At 35.4% G+C, this 18,421-nt stretch overlaps 3 protein-coding genes across 4 annotated transcripts; 2 read left to right on the forward strand and 1 right to left on the reverse strand.

Annotated features, from left to right (window-relative positions):
- Window positions 1-4,443: 4,443 nt before the first annotated feature.
- On the forward strand, window positions 4,444-5,696 carry LOC106309920 (F-box/kelch-repeat protein At4g38940-like). The gene has a single exon (XM_013747077.1). The coding sequence runs from the start codon at window positions 4,505-4,507 to the stop codon at window positions 5,552-5,554; it is 1,050 nt and encodes a 349-aa protein (XP_013602531.1). The 5' UTR covers window positions 4,444-4,504; the 3' UTR covers window positions 5,555-5,696.
- A 1,939-nt stretch (window positions 5,697-7,635) lies between these two features.
- Window positions 7,636-10,816, forward strand: LOC106312009 (protein EARLY FLOWERING 3-like). Its single transcript, XM_013749374.1, has 5 exons — window positions 7,636-7,817; window positions 7,913-8,143; window positions 8,298-8,797; window positions 9,470-9,521; window positions 9,647-10,816. The coding sequence occupies exons 2-5, from the start codon at window positions 7,922-7,924 to the stop codon at window positions 10,652-10,654; spliced, it is 1,782 nt and encodes a 593-aa protein (XP_013604828.1). The 5' UTR covers window positions 7,636-7,817; window positions 7,913-7,921; the 3' UTR covers window positions 10,655-10,816.
- Window positions 10,817-10,880: 64 nt separating this feature from the next.
- LOC106312010 (vacuolar-processing enzyme alpha-isozyme) lies at window positions 10,881-13,552 on the reverse strand. Of its 2 annotated transcripts, none has more exons than XM_013749376.1 (9): window positions 13,275-13,552; window positions 12,689-12,853; window positions 12,442-12,598; window positions 12,266-12,351; window positions 11,990-12,189; window positions 11,856-11,904; window positions 11,559-11,768; window positions 11,272-11,469; window positions 10,881-11,178 (listed from the first exon to the last, which is right to left on the reverse strand). In XM_013749376.1, exons 1-9 carry the CDS (start codon window positions 13,476-13,478, stop codon window positions 10,996-10,998), a joined length of 1,452 nt encoding a protein of 483 aa, XP_013604830.1. In that variant the 5' UTR covers window positions 13,479-13,552; the 3' UTR covers window positions 10,881-10,995. The 2 variants fall into 2 exon arrangements, with proteins under 2 accessions (XP_013604830.1, XP_013604829.1); XM_013749375.1 differs by having other exon boundaries at window positions 11,272-11,478.
- Window positions 13,553-18,421: the final 4,869 nt, after the last annotated feature.

The raw sequence follows: 18,421 nt of genomic DNA on the forward strand, positions 1-18,421 counted from the left end.
TAAAGATGCTAAGATAGCTAATAGACTTGTTAGTAATGATTGCTTTCATATTATTCAACCAAAGACATTTGATGTTTGAGATATGTTAGCAAATGAGCATTCATCTAGACATAGAGGTTGCTTAGAATTGTGTCTAGGCTTAAGGTTGATAGTTTGATTGATCATTTGCCATCCTTAGTTCGATACTTGATCACCCAAGGTCTAATCTCTATGCCCATGAGTTCTCTTTTCCCTTAGTCAAGAAAGTATCATTCTGTTATTGCTTTCTAGTTTTAGTCATAGCTTAAAATCCATCTAAATCATTGGTTGCACTTAGATTAAGTGAGTACTTACATTCTCAGTGCTTTGATATCCCTCAGAACTGGTTCGACAATCACTATACTACAACATTTGTCTTAGGAGCCTTGAAAATTCCTAACATCACTTTCATCAGAGGAGGAGGAAGAGGAGGAGGAGACATTATCGGGTCAGGAGGAGGCTCTTAAACCTTCTAAGTATATCCGGTTATATATGTTATTACCGACTCCAATATTCCTATCCTTTTTTTTTCGCTCAAAATTTCCCTATTCCTATTTAAAATATACTTGCCACAATAATATCGAAAGATCTTCCATACTATTATTAATATTTCGGTGGCAGAAACAAGATAAAGTGATGAAGTGGAACTGAGGATGTCCAATCCGGTAAAACCAAATCGAAATAGAGAAAGTAGTTTGGATTTGATAGAATCACATATACTAAATGAATTTTTTTTCTTTCTAAAAACTCGGTATATGGATATGATTTGGTATATAAACCGATCAAACTGAATAAACCGATTAATGTAAATATAGTAGTATAATTATATGTAAATTCTATAATTTAATTAATTATATATACATAATTTATTTATTGATATGATCTTCATAGTTAAAATGTTGATTTTAGTAATATAATATTTTGTTTTAAGTTAAAAGTTATTTTTCATATTTATCAAATTAAAAGAAAAATTTTACTTTTGTCATTGACAGATATGTGTACAAATATTTAGTTATTTATTTTTTTTATAGATTACTAATTTTTTTTATTCTATAAAAACTATTATTATTGTTATCAACTTAACATGTTTACTAATTATTTTAAATAGTAAAAAATAAGTCTATTTAAAACAAAATACATTCATGTTTTATTAACGCCGATTTCTAATTATATAAAGTAAAATTTACAAAATATTGTAAAAGATAAATATATTTATGGGTTTTTGGTATAAAACCGAATAAACTAAAAACCAACGGTATAAAAACCAAACGAAACAAAAGTATATATAGTTTTAATATGGTAGCTATTTTTTATAAATCGAAATGCTGAAAAATAAAAAAAAGAACCAAAATCAAACCGAAATAAATATTAAAGACCTCTAATTGGAAGCAACAATAAACACCTTAACGAAGGGATTATATAATGCTCACTTAGAACCTGCAAACTCAATAGGAAGATTCTAAAAAACCTCGCTTGAGACGTTTTTTTATTGATAAATCTAATCAAATAAATACAAGTTATAGAAAGAAAAAAAAGATTCTCTCAAAAAAATAAAATTCTTTATTAATTATATCAAAACTAAATACAAGCTTAGGCTTGAATATTTATCTATAATAAATTCTTTATATGAAAAATCATAATCTTAATTAAAATAGAAAACATTAAATATGAAAAATACAATTAATAGTTAATTGTTTAGATATACAAATATCTATTAATAATAGCAATCCCAGTGTATCTCGTGTCATTTTATTTGTTGCATTTGTTGAAAAGAAACGGTTAAAATGTCAAAAGATATGTATTTATATATTTATGTGTTTGGTTTAAAAATATTTTTGAAAAAGTGTAACAATGTATCTGTAGATCCTAAAATCTACACTAAGAATTTGATAGTGATCGGGAGTTCAATCTAGGGAAGAAATAACGTGGGCAACGATATCCTTAGAACGCAACAATGTAATCAGGTATGAGTCGACAAGAATGGACTATATTCGCAGGTCGAATATCATAGAGATATCAGGATTAAGAAGGATCGTGACTGAACTCGGGATCGAGCTGCCTACGTACTCGTCAAGGATAAGTCTAAACGTAGTTCGATTATAATCATCTAGAAAGAGATGTTGGTTTCTTCGGTCATGGGCGAGACCTCGACTTTGTCGGTCTCGAGCTCGATGTTTGCTTCGAGATCTCTTGTCTTGAATAATTAGTAGTTAGTGTACGATTGATAAGTTCTCGAACTGCATATGATCTCTTTAGATCGATCTTGTCGTATGAAGATAAGGTCGATCATTAACATGATACAAGGGTCGCTATCGTCATGGATTCTTGTTTTCACTGTTACAAAGATGTGTTTACGTCGTGAGATGATTATTGGGAATCTCATCTCTCTCGTTCTTCTTAAACCATAAAGAAATGGATGACTTGTTTAATCATTAGACAGATATGATGATTCCATCATGTGTTGGTGGAGGAAGATGGCGTCTTGCCGAGACCGAAGTCTCTCCACCTCTTTGTCAGTCTTTATTCTTTTGTTTTCATCCTTTTTGTTTTTGTTTCGTTCCCCGAGAAGGTGTCCTCTTTGTTAGATCCAATGCCTCTTTTATATGACAGCAAGGTTGTTGCAAGAAGCTAGTAATATGGTTAATAATTTATTGCACATGCTCCACCTTTCTAGCTACGACTTCTTCTTTATTGATCGCTCTCCGATATATAAGGAGAATAATTCTCTTGTTCTTTGACTCTTTCATACTCAAAGAATCTCGGGTTTTATGGGCCGACTTTGGGTTACGAGTTTTCATGGGCCTGTCTAAGCTCAACTCGAGGTCGTCGTTAACCGCTTTTTTATCTTTTTGGCGGGAAGGATTTAGTGCTAAATTCTGGTCCAATAGTATCTTGTGTCATTTTATTTTAAAAATTGCATTAGCTGGAAAAAGTTAAAATGTGAAAGAATGTATCTTTATATATTATTGTGTTTTTTCCTCATATAATGAATATAAAAAGTTTTTTAAAATGTGTAAGGATGCAAATTTTTTGGAAATCCAAAATAAATATTTAAAGATTTATCTTTTGATCTTAAATGTTGCATTAGTTTAAAAGAAGTTACTAAAATATCTATGGATGTGTCTTTCTATATGGAGGTGTCCTTTGATCATGCAATGGTTTTTTTTTTGAGATTATGAAAATGTGTAAGAATGTAATTTACTTGTTGTAATAAATATTTTATTTTATGCAACATTAATTTATTTAATTTTAAATAATTAATCTTTTAATGATGTTTGCACCAACATAATTTATTGTATAAAATACTTGAAGTATATAATTGTGTTAGTTAGATTGTAAAATGCTTTAATAAAACATTATTCAATCACGATAAGTGTAAGTCAAAGTATGCCAATGTAATTTAAAGTTAGATTGACTTAAGTAATTAAAGTTTTACTTATCAAATTTTTAAAAAAGTTTAGATCATTTAACTTAGAATCATTATATTATTATTTTATTAATAAATAACTGTTTTAACTGAATTGTGAAAAGATTCATCAGTTAGTTTTCAGTTTTCGAATTTTATATTTATTTTTATTATTTTCATCATAAAAATGTGCATTTAATAGTTACGAACATTGATATGAAAAGTTGTATCAATTACTTGTCTTTTCAATATATATATATATATATATATATATAGTGTATTGTAGAACATTTGCCTAAAACTCCTTTATTTTTCTATTTCTTAAACTAATACATCTTGTATTTTTCATTTATCAAATGAGTAAACGTTTGGTAAATGTAAAACAAAATTTTAATAATTCACATTTAATTTTTAGAAATTTCCTAGATAGCTATTTTTAGGTTTTTGTCACAAAAATAGTTTTCAATAAAGAAAATGATCAAAATAAATTTTATTAAAAGATAAAAAAATATTTTTCCCAAGGATTAACTAATCTAAACTTAGGGTTTAAAGTTAAGAGGTGGAGTTTTGGGGATAGTGTTTCAAATCTAAAAAAATAAAAAAATAAAGATTAAAAATTTCAAAATAAAAAAGATTTGGTCATTTTCTTTTTTGAATGCTATTTTTGTGACAAAAACTTAAAAAATGCTATTTGAGAGAATTGCCCTTTGAATTTCAGTAGACTAGATTTGCTTTCAAAAGTATGTAGAGTGTCTAATACATTTTTGCATCATCAAAAATCCATTATTCCATTATTCTTCAACAAAGAAGGTTATTTTGCATGTCATATAATATTTAATATTTACTATATATTTAATTAACCTTGTGAAAAATACAGATTAACTGTCGGCTTGATAATTGTTTTTTTTTTCTGGTCGCCCGACAATTGGTTCAATCAGACAAGTCGATGAAACCAAAGCCGGTTAGAGTTTTAATCGGGGGATGGTTTGAAGCGATAGGAGGAAGGGAACTGTGTGAAACTCAAACCATTTTGGTACTCTCTCTCTCTCTCTCGGCGATAAAGGGTTTTGCAATCTAGACATGTCTTGGGCAGAGAAGAAGCGATCGCCGCCGCCGTCTCCGATTACGTCACTTCCGGAGGACGTCGTGGTTGACATCTTGGCGCGTGTGCCGATATGTAACTATCCGAGAGTGTCCCTCGTTTCGAAGCGCTTCCGTTCGCTCGTTTCGTCGCCTGAGATATACGCGAGACGATCTTCGCTGGGCTGCACTGAGCATTGTCTCTATGTTGTCCTTCGCAACAGGGACGACTGTGTGAACCGTTTGTTTACGCTCCGCCGCCGGAAAGACAATGGCAATAGCAACCGCCGCTTGGTACTTATCCCTGGGCGTCCGGATATGCCTCCCGAAGGAAGCTTTGTAGCGGTGGGCTCGAGGTTATATGTGTTTGATGGGATGACATCGAGTGCCTTCTTCATCGACTGTACATCTCACACTGTGCAACATCTCCCGAAGATGCCTGCCCCCATGTCTGATACAGCCGCTGACGTCATCGGCGGGAGAATCTATGTAATTGGGTTTATCAGTTCAAAGTCAGAGGCGATGGTGGTGTTCGATACAGAAACACAAACGTGGGTGACAAAGCCAGAGAGATGTGAAATGTATTTGTCTGGTGGTCTGGCTGTGATGGCTTGTAAGATGTACGCGAGGGGTTTTGAGGATAGCTTTGTTTACGACCCAAAGGAAAGCAAATGGGAAACGGACGAGGTGCTGGACTCCAAGGACTGGGAGAACGCGTGTGTTGTTGATGATGTTTTGTACTTCTACGATTATATTGACGACGAATTGAGAGCGTATGATCCAGAGCACAAGTGTTGGGGAGTGGTGAAAGGTTTGGATGATTTCTTGGCTGAGATGAGACGTGTTGGTTGTCATTTGGCGAGGACTGTGAGTTACGCTGGCAAACTGGTTTTGTTTTTTCATAGACAAGAAATCATTTGTTGTGCGGAGATTTCGCTGGAAAGACGCAAAGGGCGTCAGATTTGGGGTAAAGACGTTGATCAGTGGTGTGATCATGCCTTGATCGCTGGTTATTTTATCATTACGAAATCTCTAGATGTTGTGCTCTAATTCAACAACGCTCTCTCCGCCTTTGTTTGAGAGTTGAGAGTCTCTCACTTGTATGCTCCTTACCAGAGTATGTAACTGAATGGAAACATGTTCCAAGTTTACAAAAATGTGTCTTCAATTTTGAATGGAATAAGTAAGCCTTCCCGCTATTTTATGTCCCAAACTGCTATATATATAGCTCGAAACAGAGTTCCACTCTGTTGCAATCTAAGCAAACAATTTTAGCCAAGAAAAGCTCATCAAAGAACTAGTGAGTACTTGTCGCTTTGCTTATTACCCTGCTGGAGCTTTAGCTGACTATTGCTCTCATCAATTAATAATAGGAATCCTAACTTCTTTTTTTTTTGGAGCAAAATAGGAATCCTAATTAATGTTGACAGATCTTGTCTTTTCAGTCTAAACATTGCATTTGTTTTTAAGAGATTATTAAAATTATAAAAGGTGTCTTTCCTAAAAATGTGTCATGTTAAAAATTACAATAAGTTTCGGTTTTGTTCAATCGGGTCTCGTTCGGATTTATTAAAATCAGTTTCATTCGGATTATATAAAAGTTTGGTTCTAGACCGGTTCGGGTTCTATCGGGTGTGGGTCGAGATTAGTAAATCTTCAAAGAACTGGTACAATCAGATGTACTTCCGGGTTTAGGTTCCAATCGGTTATTCGGCTTAAAAGTTCATGATATGTACCTACCTTGTAACCAAAAAAAAAAATTAGTTTTTCGGTTTTAAAGTACCTGATTTGTACGTATTTTGTAACCAAAACATGAGTAAAATTGATTCAAAATTTTTTAAAAAAAACATCAAACATGATAATTCAAAATCAAATGAAGGTACACATAGCTATTGATAGAAAAAAAAATGAAAGCATAAAACGAAAATCAAGTTGCCTTGTGAAATGAAAAACATTATTCAATGAAAATAAAACCAAAATCTAAAAACTTCAAGTTTTAACTACCACCTTCAACCATCAACCTTTATGTAATAGATAATTATTTTATATGTTCAATAATATCTTAGTGTATTTTGGATATATATTAGGAATTGAGATCATGTTTGGTATAATTTTTTTTTTGGGTTTTAAATGTTTCGGGTTCTATCGGATATCTATTTAAGTTTGCATTCGGTTTCAGATAATATCAATAATCCAAAATATCATAAAATAAGATCCATTTGATATTCATTTTTATTGGATCGGGTTCGGCTTGGATTTTCGGATTCGATTTATTTTTCCAGCCCTAAAAAAAAATTATAATGCGTTAGATACTCAAAGTTTACCATGGAAAAATTCAACGATTTTGATTTAAAAAGAAAACAAATTATTTGCCAACAAAGATAAACTACAAGTTGATAAAAAGAAGATAAACTACATAAAATGATTTAATCAGCGAAATTAATAGCATGATTAATATAAAATACTGCTAAAATGTAGAAATCGTATACTACCTGTTAATTTGTCCATTTTCTATTTTTTGCCTATGAAATGTTTGATAACAATTATAAAAGTTAACCTTAAATTTCTATTTGTAAATGCTTAGGCTCTAAGCTTGTATCATTAGACTTGTGTTTTACTATGGGTTTTGAGAGATAAAGCTGTAGACTAAAGTCTATTAAGCATAATGGCCCATGTCCGTGTTTATTGAAATAACAACAATGTTTTTTTGTTAAAGTTCACTGCAACAAGTTAACGTATAAAGATTTTGTGGCGGTAACTGGTGATTATGGATGGGTTTTTTTGACAAAAAAACTACGGACAAGATTATTGAAAGCACAACCCATATATATTTCAATAACCATCGTATCTCGGACATAAAACTAGATTTGCTTACGATGATAAAGTTTAGGGATAAGATTAAAAAGTTTCAAACGGACGACGATAACGTACGGACAAAAGCAACAAAAAAGAAAAGATGTAATGTACTAATGTTAATGGTGGGATGAGCTTTAAAGATTTCTTAAACTTTCTAGGTTCTCTACAATATATTAATACAAAACCGGGTTGTCACGCACTTTCCTTGGTGAAATGAAATTTTTATTAAAATTTTTATTTATTAAAATGGTTATCGGGAAGGATCTTCTTCTCCTTGTATCTAATCGGGACCCACTCTTCTAACTCTTTTTTCCCCTTTCTTCTCCTATCCTCTCACAACTCACAAGTCATCTCCTTCAATTCCCACCTGAGAAACTAGCTCCCCCACGAAAGAGCTTCGGTCTTTTTGTATCTGGGTCTGTCCTTAGTTTCTAGGCCTTGTTCTGATTACTGTTGAGTCAGTGTTTGATTTCAACTTTTATCGGTGAGATCTGATCTTAGCCGGTGGTGGTTAATAGTTGATTAGTTGGCTGTTTTCTTGAGATTAATTAGGGTTTGGTGATGAAGAGAGGGAAAGAAGAAGAGAAGAGATTGGAACCGATGTTCCCAAGGCTACATGTGAAGGATGCAGAGAAAGGAGGGCCAAGAGCTCCTCCAAGAAACAAGATGGCTCTCTATGAGCAACTTAGCATCCCTTCTCAGAGGTTTACTAGTAGTGATCGTGCTGGGTCTTTGCCCCGTAACACCTCCCCTTTGCTTCCTCCTGGACCATCATCTAACCAGGTATTATTGCTGCTTTTTGGAGTGTTACATCTTTATATGCAGCTTTTGCCTCTATGTTATTTTCTTGGACTCTCTTTAAATGATAGTATTGCAAAAATTCATATTTTCTATTCTAGTGTGAATGATTCATATTGATTCTTTGTCTACTGGCCAGGGAACTGATAACTTTGTCTCCCATATGCCCTTCATGGAAAATGTGCGGGCTTCTTCAGCACATCATGATCATCAGAGGAAAATAGCTAGAGAGGAAGATGATTTCGCTGTTCCAGTATTTATTAACTCTAGATGTTCTGGCAGAGGCAAGAGTGGCTCAAAGCGAGGTGTTGGCTTGGCAGTTAACTCAGCTACAGAGGAAATGGATCTTGCATCGACTAGTGACCGAGTAGATGATGGACGCATTAATAATGGAGTTGAGTCTCACATGGCGGCATCGGAAGAAGAAGGTCATGGTCATGGTCATGGTAATGCTAACGATGAGTACTGTACAAGTGGAGGAGGATACACCTCTCTGCAACAAGAGATAAATAATGAAGAGGAGGCGAGTGATGATAATTCTATGGTGGATTCTGTTTCCAGCTTAGATGTCTATCCCGATGACGTTGTGGGAGTGTTGGGTCAAAAACGTTTCTGGAGAGCAAGGAAAGCTATTGCCAAGTAAGTTCTCACTACATTTATTTGATTCCACCTATTTGCTTGCTTGCTTGCCCCTGAATCCTCCCCAAAATGTGGTCCGATTATATATGGTAGTTAAAGACCCTTTCTGTAACATATTTAACGCATTTGGATCATGTTAGCAGGGAGGGACATTCGTACATAGTGCAAGGTGCCTGCCGAGACAGTTTATGGATTTTATACTGTGTCTTCTTAGCATCTGCTTGTTGGAACATGTGTCCCTGTCTCGGTTTGGTATTGGTATTGTTTTTTATTCTTGGGCATTTTCCCCTTCTTGTCACTCAAAGGGGTTGAACCAGGTAGGGGAACGTGCTTCTGAGGACCTCGGGGGATCTAAATTTTAGTTAACCATACATAAAAGCTAGGTTATGAGTCTCATGAAAATGCTGAATCCTAGTTACTTAAGAGGATCCTTAGCGGGTGATTGTGAACTACGGACGACTCCATACTCTGAGATTTAAAGTTCTAGATATCAGTAACTTGTCTTTTCTTTTTCTTGTTTTCTTAGTTAACAGTTTTATGATACCTTTATGTGCATCTTTGGACGCATTGATTTGGCATTCTTGATTAGAGCTGTGTATTCATACTTCTTTTCATTTTCGATTGTTGCAACTATATATCATCTTGTTGATTTGACTGTGTTTCTCCTTACAGTCAACAAAGAGTATTTGCTGTTCAACTGTTTGAGCTGCACAGGCTGATTAAGGTAAAAATCTCAATTCAGAATTTCTTTTCATTATGAATGTTGTAATCGTAATAAATCAGCTGTAATATTGTTTTTTTTTTTTTTTGTCACTGATCAGCTGTAATATTGTAATCGTAATAAATCAGGTCCAAAGACTAATAGCTGCATCGCCGGATGTTTTGGTCGATGACATGAGCTATGTTGGAAAAGTTACTGCTAAAAGCTATCCAGTGAAGCAGCTCCACCTTCCATCAGGTTTTATAGTAAAGCCTCCTCTACCACAGGTTATCAAACACAGAAACAGCAGCGACTCGGACAAGACTGACCAACATAAAATGGAATGCTCAGCTGAGAACGTAGTTGGGAAGCTGCCAAACCAAGGTCAAGGTCAAGGTCAAGTTCATCATCATCATCAACCTTCCAACTACATGATGCCTTTTGCGACCAACCAACCCTCTCCAAATGGATGTTACTATCCTCCTCAGCCTCCTCCTTCGGGAGGAAACCAGCAATGGTTGATCCCTGTAATGTCTCCTTCCGAAGGGCTGATATACAAGCCGCACCCAGGTCCAGATCCGGGGCACACGGGGCCGGTCTGTGGAGGGTATTATGGTCATTTCATGCCTGCACCAATGTTCATGGGTGGTGGTGGTGGTCAGCCTCCTCCGTTTCACCCGGGCATGGGATTCCCATCTCATGGTAATGGCTACTTTCCTCCATATGGTGGTATCATGATGAACCCTTACTATTCCGGACAACAAGAACAACAACAACCCAATGAGCAAATGAACAACAACATCCAACAACAGAGCTCAGTGAATGAAGCGACTTCACAACAACAACAGCCAACGAAATCTTATCCTCGGGCTAAAAAGAGCAGGCAAGAGGGAATCTCTGGTAAGAAGAAGTCCTTTCAACCATTCTTAGCGGTTGATGATGTTCATGATGACAAGATCAACAATGCTGCACAACCTACTGAGGAAATGATGACGACAACCACAACCACAACAACAACTGTGACTCAGACAACGAGAGATGGAGCAGGAGTGACGAGAGTGATCAAGGTGGTTCCGCACAATGCCAATCTGGCGAGTGAGAACGCTGCAAGAATTTTCCGGTCAATACAAGAAGAGCGTAAACACTACTACCCTTGAGCCTTTCTCTCCTTTCTTCTTCGTTGTGTTGTTATGCATTGGAGTAGTGTGATAGATGTTATTCTCCAAAATTTGTATAATATATAAACGTATGAAAGCTTGGTATGTCATCACTCAATTCATATCCTAATATTAAAAGTCTTGTAAACATTTTGGAACACATACGTTTTTGTTCACCTTCTTGTAATAGATTCTATGAATTTGATATAAAAGATCTTGGGAGAAGTACTTGCAAATTTCTGTTTCTATTTATCTGAAACTGGAAAGGAAACTTATATTAACATATATGCATATAGAGATGTTATTAGCATCATACAACAACAAATACTTGGGGAGGATGATCAAGCACTGAATCCTTGGTGAAGGGAGCTCCAAGGACCGGTAGGGATAGTGGGACAAGCCTGGATTGCTGCCTCCTCCATCTGTTCCATCCGAATCCCAGCGTTGCATATGTTTGCAATGGACCTCATGTGCTTCAATCCGTACTGAGACAATGATCCACAGTGCTTCTCAAAAGCTCTCACCTAATCAACAAACCCGCATGAAAAGCTTAAAACATCAAAAAACAGTATGTAGTGATAGACTGAAAGTAAAAGATTATTCAGAAGGATATATACCAGTGTTTTAAGGCAGTCCCAGTCATCGACAAGCGGTTTTCCACAAGGCCTTACTTTGTTTAGCACCGCAGGACCTTCTGAAATGCCAAACAAGAGTTTCCCAATTAACAGAAGGCTATTGTCGACATGGAGTCTGTGAGACATTGCCTCAAGGACTTGCTTCTGAGCTTCGGCTTTCCTTGCACTACCTTCTGGTGCCTTTTTATACTAACATTTTTTGAACAATTAACTTTAAAAATATTCAGATATTATTATCATAAGAAGAGAAAAAAGAGTAATGATTGAACCTTCTCCCAGAAATGTACAAGATCCGCATCACGCTGGTTTGTAACTCCTGAAAATGGCCGGAGTGAATTTTCATCAGCAAAGGTGGCGTTTTCATTGTCTGGGTTTGTGCCCAAGTAAAGGACGAGCTTCTCCTTGCTTAGTCCTATATCTCCAAACTCCATGACATGAGAACCATAACTCGAACCAGTAGCTGCAGTCCTCTTCTTCACCTAACAAAAAAAAAATTGAAACCATTTTTTGATGCATGTTCACTCACTCACCATCTCAATGAATAAAAAACATGAAAGCTTACTTACCAGTTCATATTGCTGGTGCAGACTCTCTGTCTGTAAATTGTGTTTATCACTAAAACAAAAAGAATAACAGAGGAATAACTAAGAATCCTTATACAAAGATCATCATCATAATATATAGGTTTTGAAGCATTTACCTATCTTCCAACCAAGCAACACTGTATAAGTCACCTAAACAGGTCTCAAACTCGGACGGTACACTAGTATCCTCTCCAGGACAATAAGTACCCCAACTACTTTCCTCTGCGTTCGCTGCTGTTGTCGCGTAAATGTTTAAACCTTCTGGTAAAAGACCTTCGAATATGCTTCCAGATTCACATGCCTCTAGATAAAACACCTTCAAACCAAAACAAAAAACAAAAGGGTCAAGCCAAATAAATAAAAATAAAAGCATTTTCAGAAGATTTGTGTACCAAGCTCTTATATGTTCCAGAAGCATGTTTTTTCTTCAGTACATCGTTTAGATCGTTTGCATATAGAGCCGGAGAAGTTGGCATCCCTATAAACAAACCATGGAGAATTGAATCATGCATTAACTTGGTTGGTTTTAATTAACATGAGAAACAAAAAAAAACAAGGTAGAACTCACCAAGCACTCCGGGGCCACCATGATCACTATAGTATATGAAGATATGATCGTTTGGACCACTATCTACAACCTTACCACTTCCTCCTTTAAGAGCTGTTTTATTTCCAAGAATTACAGCAAACAAATTATCAACGTTAACATCATCTCCAGTGTAATCCTGCCACAAGCATAAGATCCAAAAAAACAATTAACTCAATGAAATCCACAATAATAACTTGCACATCTAAAAATCGAAAGAAAAAAAAACCTTGGGAACTCCATTATAAACATCATCTCCATTAGGACTGTTGATAATGATTCCAGGTCTTGGGTTCTCTTTGTTCTTTGCGATGTCATCATACATGAACACCACAATATTCTCTTCTTTCACTCCACCTTTCCTCAGCAGCTGATAAGCATGACAAACATCCGCCTGTAACATTTTGTAACAACTCATTAGTCACACAACATTTGAACAAAAAAACTATATATGAACACCACATGCAAGAACTATACGGGTTTAGCTGACCCACATACAGAATCTGCACACGGACCTGCAGGGGCTATAGCGAGCTCAGGACTTTGGTCTTAAGACACATTAACACCACATGCAAGTTTAACTATAGCTCAAACTGAATAAATCCAACTTAAAAAGAAATTGGAAGGGAACTTGTAAAATATATTATATTCGAATTGTTATAATAATCAAGAAATAAAAGATTTTCAAGAAAACCGTGGGCTCATGCATTCTCTTATCAAGAAATGATTGACGTTAGAAGAAGACGTACGTCACGTACGTACACATAAAGCTAACTTAAAGATCGAAAACTTCAAGAGAGAATCGCGATTAATACCTGATGCCTGTAGTTCCAGTATCCTCTAGACCCGGCGACGAGAACGGCCCACTTAGTACCGGCGGAAGAATCATCGCAGACGTCGTCTTCTGTTGGGCGGAAGAACCTAGAAGTTTGCGAAGGTAGTCTGATGACGTCACCGGAAACGACGACTAGCGAGAGGAAGAAGGCTAGAAAGGAAACGACGGTGAAGACGGCAGTCATGTTTTTTGAATTATTCTACGGCGAAGGTGGTGGTGACGTGGTTTAGAATCTTTGGGATGAGGCCGGGGGGCCAATGCTATTTATAAATATAAATATTCAATGAATCTTTGTTGTTGATTGCAAAATAACGTTTGCGCATTGCTTTGGTTAATGAAACACGCAAGTTAAGTAAAAGTTTTTTTTTTTATTTACAGATGTCCTGTTTTAAAATATTTTATGTTAGAGAAATTACATACGTTAAAGTAAATGTCACGAGAAACACAAATTTAACAAACTACTTAAAAAATATATATATCAGAATGTTTAAAGTGATATTACGGTGTCAACAAAATCTTCATCAAGTCAAATATCTAAACACTAATCGGATGAAAATCACTTTATAGATGTTTCAACCTTGTGTCTTATTTCACCTTGTGTCTTATTTCACTGCCACGGAACAACTGGTATTTGTAAAGAATAATAATAACATAAATTAAAATTACAATACTGAAATAATAAAATAAAGAAGAATTGCAGAGTCTAGATGATTAATCTCTTTCCTTAAATCTTTAAACGCTCCGTAGTGTGACGGTTTCATAGCGCTCAGATTCCCAGGATACAACTGCAGCATTGTTTTTGTCTACCATCACCGAAAACAGAATCTATCGAACCTAATTTTGTGTTGTACTCTCAGCCTCAAAATAAAAATAAATAAATACTAACATAACTATTCAAAATAGGAGAAAGTGATTTGTTGTTCAAAGTCTATTTTTTCTATAATGCTTATAAGCCCTTTTATAGAAAAATAATGAGAAGCAAAAATTTCATTCTTCAACACAAAAATGAAACTTCCATGGTGCACTAATGAAAACTTTAATTATTGTCAATTAGTAAGTGAATTTATTCCATTATTTTCATTAGTAATCCATATATTAGCAAGTTGACAAATCCATTAGTAATCCATATATTAGCAAGTTGACAAATCCAAGTTCAAATTAACTTGAATTTATTCCATGGTGCACTAATAGAAACTTTAACGTATGTGATTTGTCAACTAACTTCCATGGTGCACTAATGGAAACTTTGTACAAGTTTTGATTTGTTAGCTGACAAAACTCAAATCCAAGTTCAAATATCCAATGAGTGTATTTGCTACTTTGTACAAATTTCTCAAATCACACACATTAAACCTCCATTTCTCGTTCAAATAAAACTTTATTTTTGACATATGAATACATTATTCAAAATGTTCAAAAAATAGTTTCAACGCCTTGTTAAAAAAAAAAAGAAGATGTTTCAACCACAATTCGAGTCTCGAGGCGACATTTTTCTTTTGTTCATCATCCTTTTTATCAAAATATTCTATTGGAATATCCCTTTCGATCGTTCTTAAGTCTAATCTGTTGGAGACAGATTTCACTTAGTTCCATATCCAACCGAGAATCCGGTTAAAGTCCTTCAAACTACTAGAAGACAATGGGTCCACAAAGATTCAAGGTCCATGCCAAGCTCAATAAATGGCCTATGCTAAGCTGACACATCCAAACCGCAGGTGTAACAGAGGCCAATGCAGTAAAGACGGCCATAGAAGCACCTGATATTCGTTAAAGATTACGTGGCCGTTACGATAGCCTATAAAAACAAAACCAATGATAAGAAAGAGGGGGATCAAATTCTTTTAGAGCTATACAACACTTTCACTACATACATACGTCTTTTGTTCTTAGATACTTCATGTATTAATATTCATTTTCTATTTGTATTATCAATAAAATACACTTCATATATAGAATCGTCAAAAATAGTCTTCTATACATCTTTTCTTATACACGTAACCAAAACCTAAGTTCTGAAGTAAATTTTGAGATCCATCATTTAGCGTTAGAAAAAAGAGGATTTAACAAACCCTTTGAAGATTTAAACGTGAGAACACGAACCACAATGGTTGGACAAAACACAACTGGCACATCCGCAAGCGACGTGAACAACCCCAAGACATATTACCAAAGTTTAATCTGGATGGCATACAATTTGTCCATACTCCCCAACTCTATTCAGACAAAAACCCAATCACTCATTCGGTCGAGACACCGCAGCTTAGTCATGAAGAAACCCCAAATTATAAAATTTTATGCTTTAATAATTGCATTTAAAATTTGGTTATGAATAAATTTCTTTCTGAAGTTTAGATAATGTTATTTCATTATTTAAAGGTGTTAGGTACTATTTTTAATTTGTTTATGTTTCTCTCTTCTTAACAATCAACTTCAAATCATGTTACTAAACTTTATTATTGCAAATTGTTTAAACTTTAAACTCACCGTGTTTATGAATTAAAGTGTACTTTCGAATTATATTTACTAGGGTTGACCCACCCTACAGGCGGAAAGTTATAGAAAAAACTATTTTATATAAATTTATATTAATTTTATGGAGCATTCAAAATTATTATAGATTAAAATGATATTATAAACAAAAAAATAATGAAAAGAATTCTGAGATCATATTATTATTTTTCATAAATATTTTTGGTTTCAATTAAAATGAGAGTAATCTTCATTATTCTCTATTTTTAGAGAATACAAAATTAAATTTTTTTAGAAAATATAATAAGAATATATATATATATATATGTATGTATATATTCTTTTCATTTCTATTTCAGTTTGACATAGTAAAAAATATAAATTTTAAATAAATAATACTACATATATTTCAAGAAGATTCAAGTTTAAAATTTTCTTACACAAATTATCTCTTTCAAGGTAATAAATTAGTCTACCTCCGAGCTAAATCAATTAAAATATAATCAAAATTGATAAAATAATTAAATCTCAATTTTAAAAGACTATATATATAGTTTAATAATAATATTTTCTAATTTAACAGGAAAATGATGTTTTAGAATATATTTGTTTCAGATCATAATTATATGGAGAATTTTTATGGTTACCACTTTCTTAATATCATTATTCATGTTAACCACCAATAAAGAAACATTTTCAAAAATATCTTCTTCATTAGATGGCAAATACTCTTATACCATTGTTATATATATATATATATATATATATATATAATAAATAATTATTTAAATAAAAAAATAAAAATAATTTTTTTATGTTTTCGACTTATATTTTTTCAAATTCGAATTTTTTATAATTTTTTTTTCTTTTCAAAATTTCTTTATTAAAACCGAAAAATCCCTATGAACCATCTAGTAATGATCTTTGGAAATAAGACTTGGAAATTGCGTTGTCCAGAATGTTGAACTATGGTTTTTAGTTATGATGTGTGTTTGCCTATTTTTACCATTGTCCAAAGACCAAAGTTACGAACTATTATTTTGTTTATGATTTTAGGTTGTATTACTGATTTCGTAAATGTGGAGGCACAGAAGGTGGTTTTGTTACTATGATAAGGATTTTATTTACTTGAATTAGTAACTAAGTGGTAAATCTTATAGTTTTGGGCCTGAGGAATTGTTTAGATCTAAGCACGTTTATAGTGTATTTTGGGTGTGTACAATTCAATTGTCTTTAGGGTCGAAGGTTCTTCTTTTTTCTTCGTATTAGGCTATTAGCTCCGTAGAAATATAAGGGTAGGAGCTTGCAAAGCATAAGGGGTAATACTAAATGGAAAGAAAGATGTAATTAGATACTCCCCTATATATTAATCCTTGCGCCGAGAACCTTGCAGTTCATAGTGGAATGACCTCTGGCCTGGTGGAACTCGCAGTAGGAATTATCCTTGAACTAGTTCCTGGTCCAGGTATTTCTGGAAGTCTTTCCCTGTTCGGAGTTGATAGCGTAATTATGCTCGTCCTGGAGATCTTCTCCCTCGTGGTGGACATATCTGTCGTTGCGAGGGTTTTTCCTTCTCGCGGACGTCTTCAGCGGGTTGTACTTCTGGGAGAGGACTTTCATCTCTTCTTCCATCAGGATGAAGTCCGTCGCATTTTGAATAGCGTTCTGGATTGTTCTCGGTTTTTCAAGGGATATCCATTGCCGGAGTTTCAACCTGTACCAGAGAGTTTTCCGCAAAGCGTTGACTGCCACTTTGTCGCTGATTCCAGTGACTCTTGCCATTACCAGTTCGAACATGTTCATGAATTCGCGGAGTAGTTCGTCTTCTCTTTGAGATAGACTCCAAAAGTTTGACGTCTGAGGATTCCCTGTCCATGAACATGGAATACTATTTTAGAAACTCCGAGACGAGCTGACGGAAACTTCCGATGGAGTTCCGTTTCAGACGAGAAAATCATTCGAGCGCGGCTCCTTTGAGGTTTTCGGCGAAGAGGAGGCAGTAGCCAGGGTCTCGTTCGCGTTCCTTGAGTTTGCACCTTCCCATCGCGATCTGGAAAGACTACAGATGCGCCTTCGGGTTGGTGGTGCCATCGTAGACGGGAATTTTGATCTTCCCAGGATCTGAGATGCTAGTTTCCGTGATCCGGGCACTGAACGGAGTTTTCCGCGCTTCCTCGAGAAGTCTGTCGATCTCGGGTGCAGCGCTTGTCGCGTGGTGAATATGTGACTTTACCGCCTTGACTTCTGCCGCAGTTTTTGCGATGTACTCGCGGAGATCATGGATCTCATCAGGATTTCTAGCAGCCTTGTGAGCCTGTCGGCGTTGGCTGCGGTGGATCCGAGCCTGATTCTCGGTCAGTTCTTCCTGCTCTACCCAATAGAGGTTTTCCTCTTCCTCTGTCATGGGCTTTTCGAACGACGCGTCCTGCCGAGTGGACTGGCTTCGCATTCTTCTCGGATGGACGTCGGCACCTCCGTCCGAATGATCGGACTGGTCACTTATGTCCAGATCGATCCGCTCGAAATCGCCTCCTTCGTTGCTCCTGGCGGGAGGTGGAAGGTTCTCCGCGGTCGGTTGTGCGCCTGGCGGGACTGTTTCGTCAGGGTACTGACCTGAAGAATCCTTGTCTGCCCGTGTGGCCCGATCGCACGGAGTCT

This window comes from Brassica oleracea, chromosome C8 (assembly GCF_000695525.1).
Source record: "Brassica oleracea var. oleracea cultivar TO1000 chromosome C8, BOL, whole genome shotgun sequence".
Lineage (NCBI taxonomy): Eukaryota > Viridiplantae > Streptophyta > Magnoliopsida > Brassicales > Brassicaceae > Brassica > Brassica oleracea.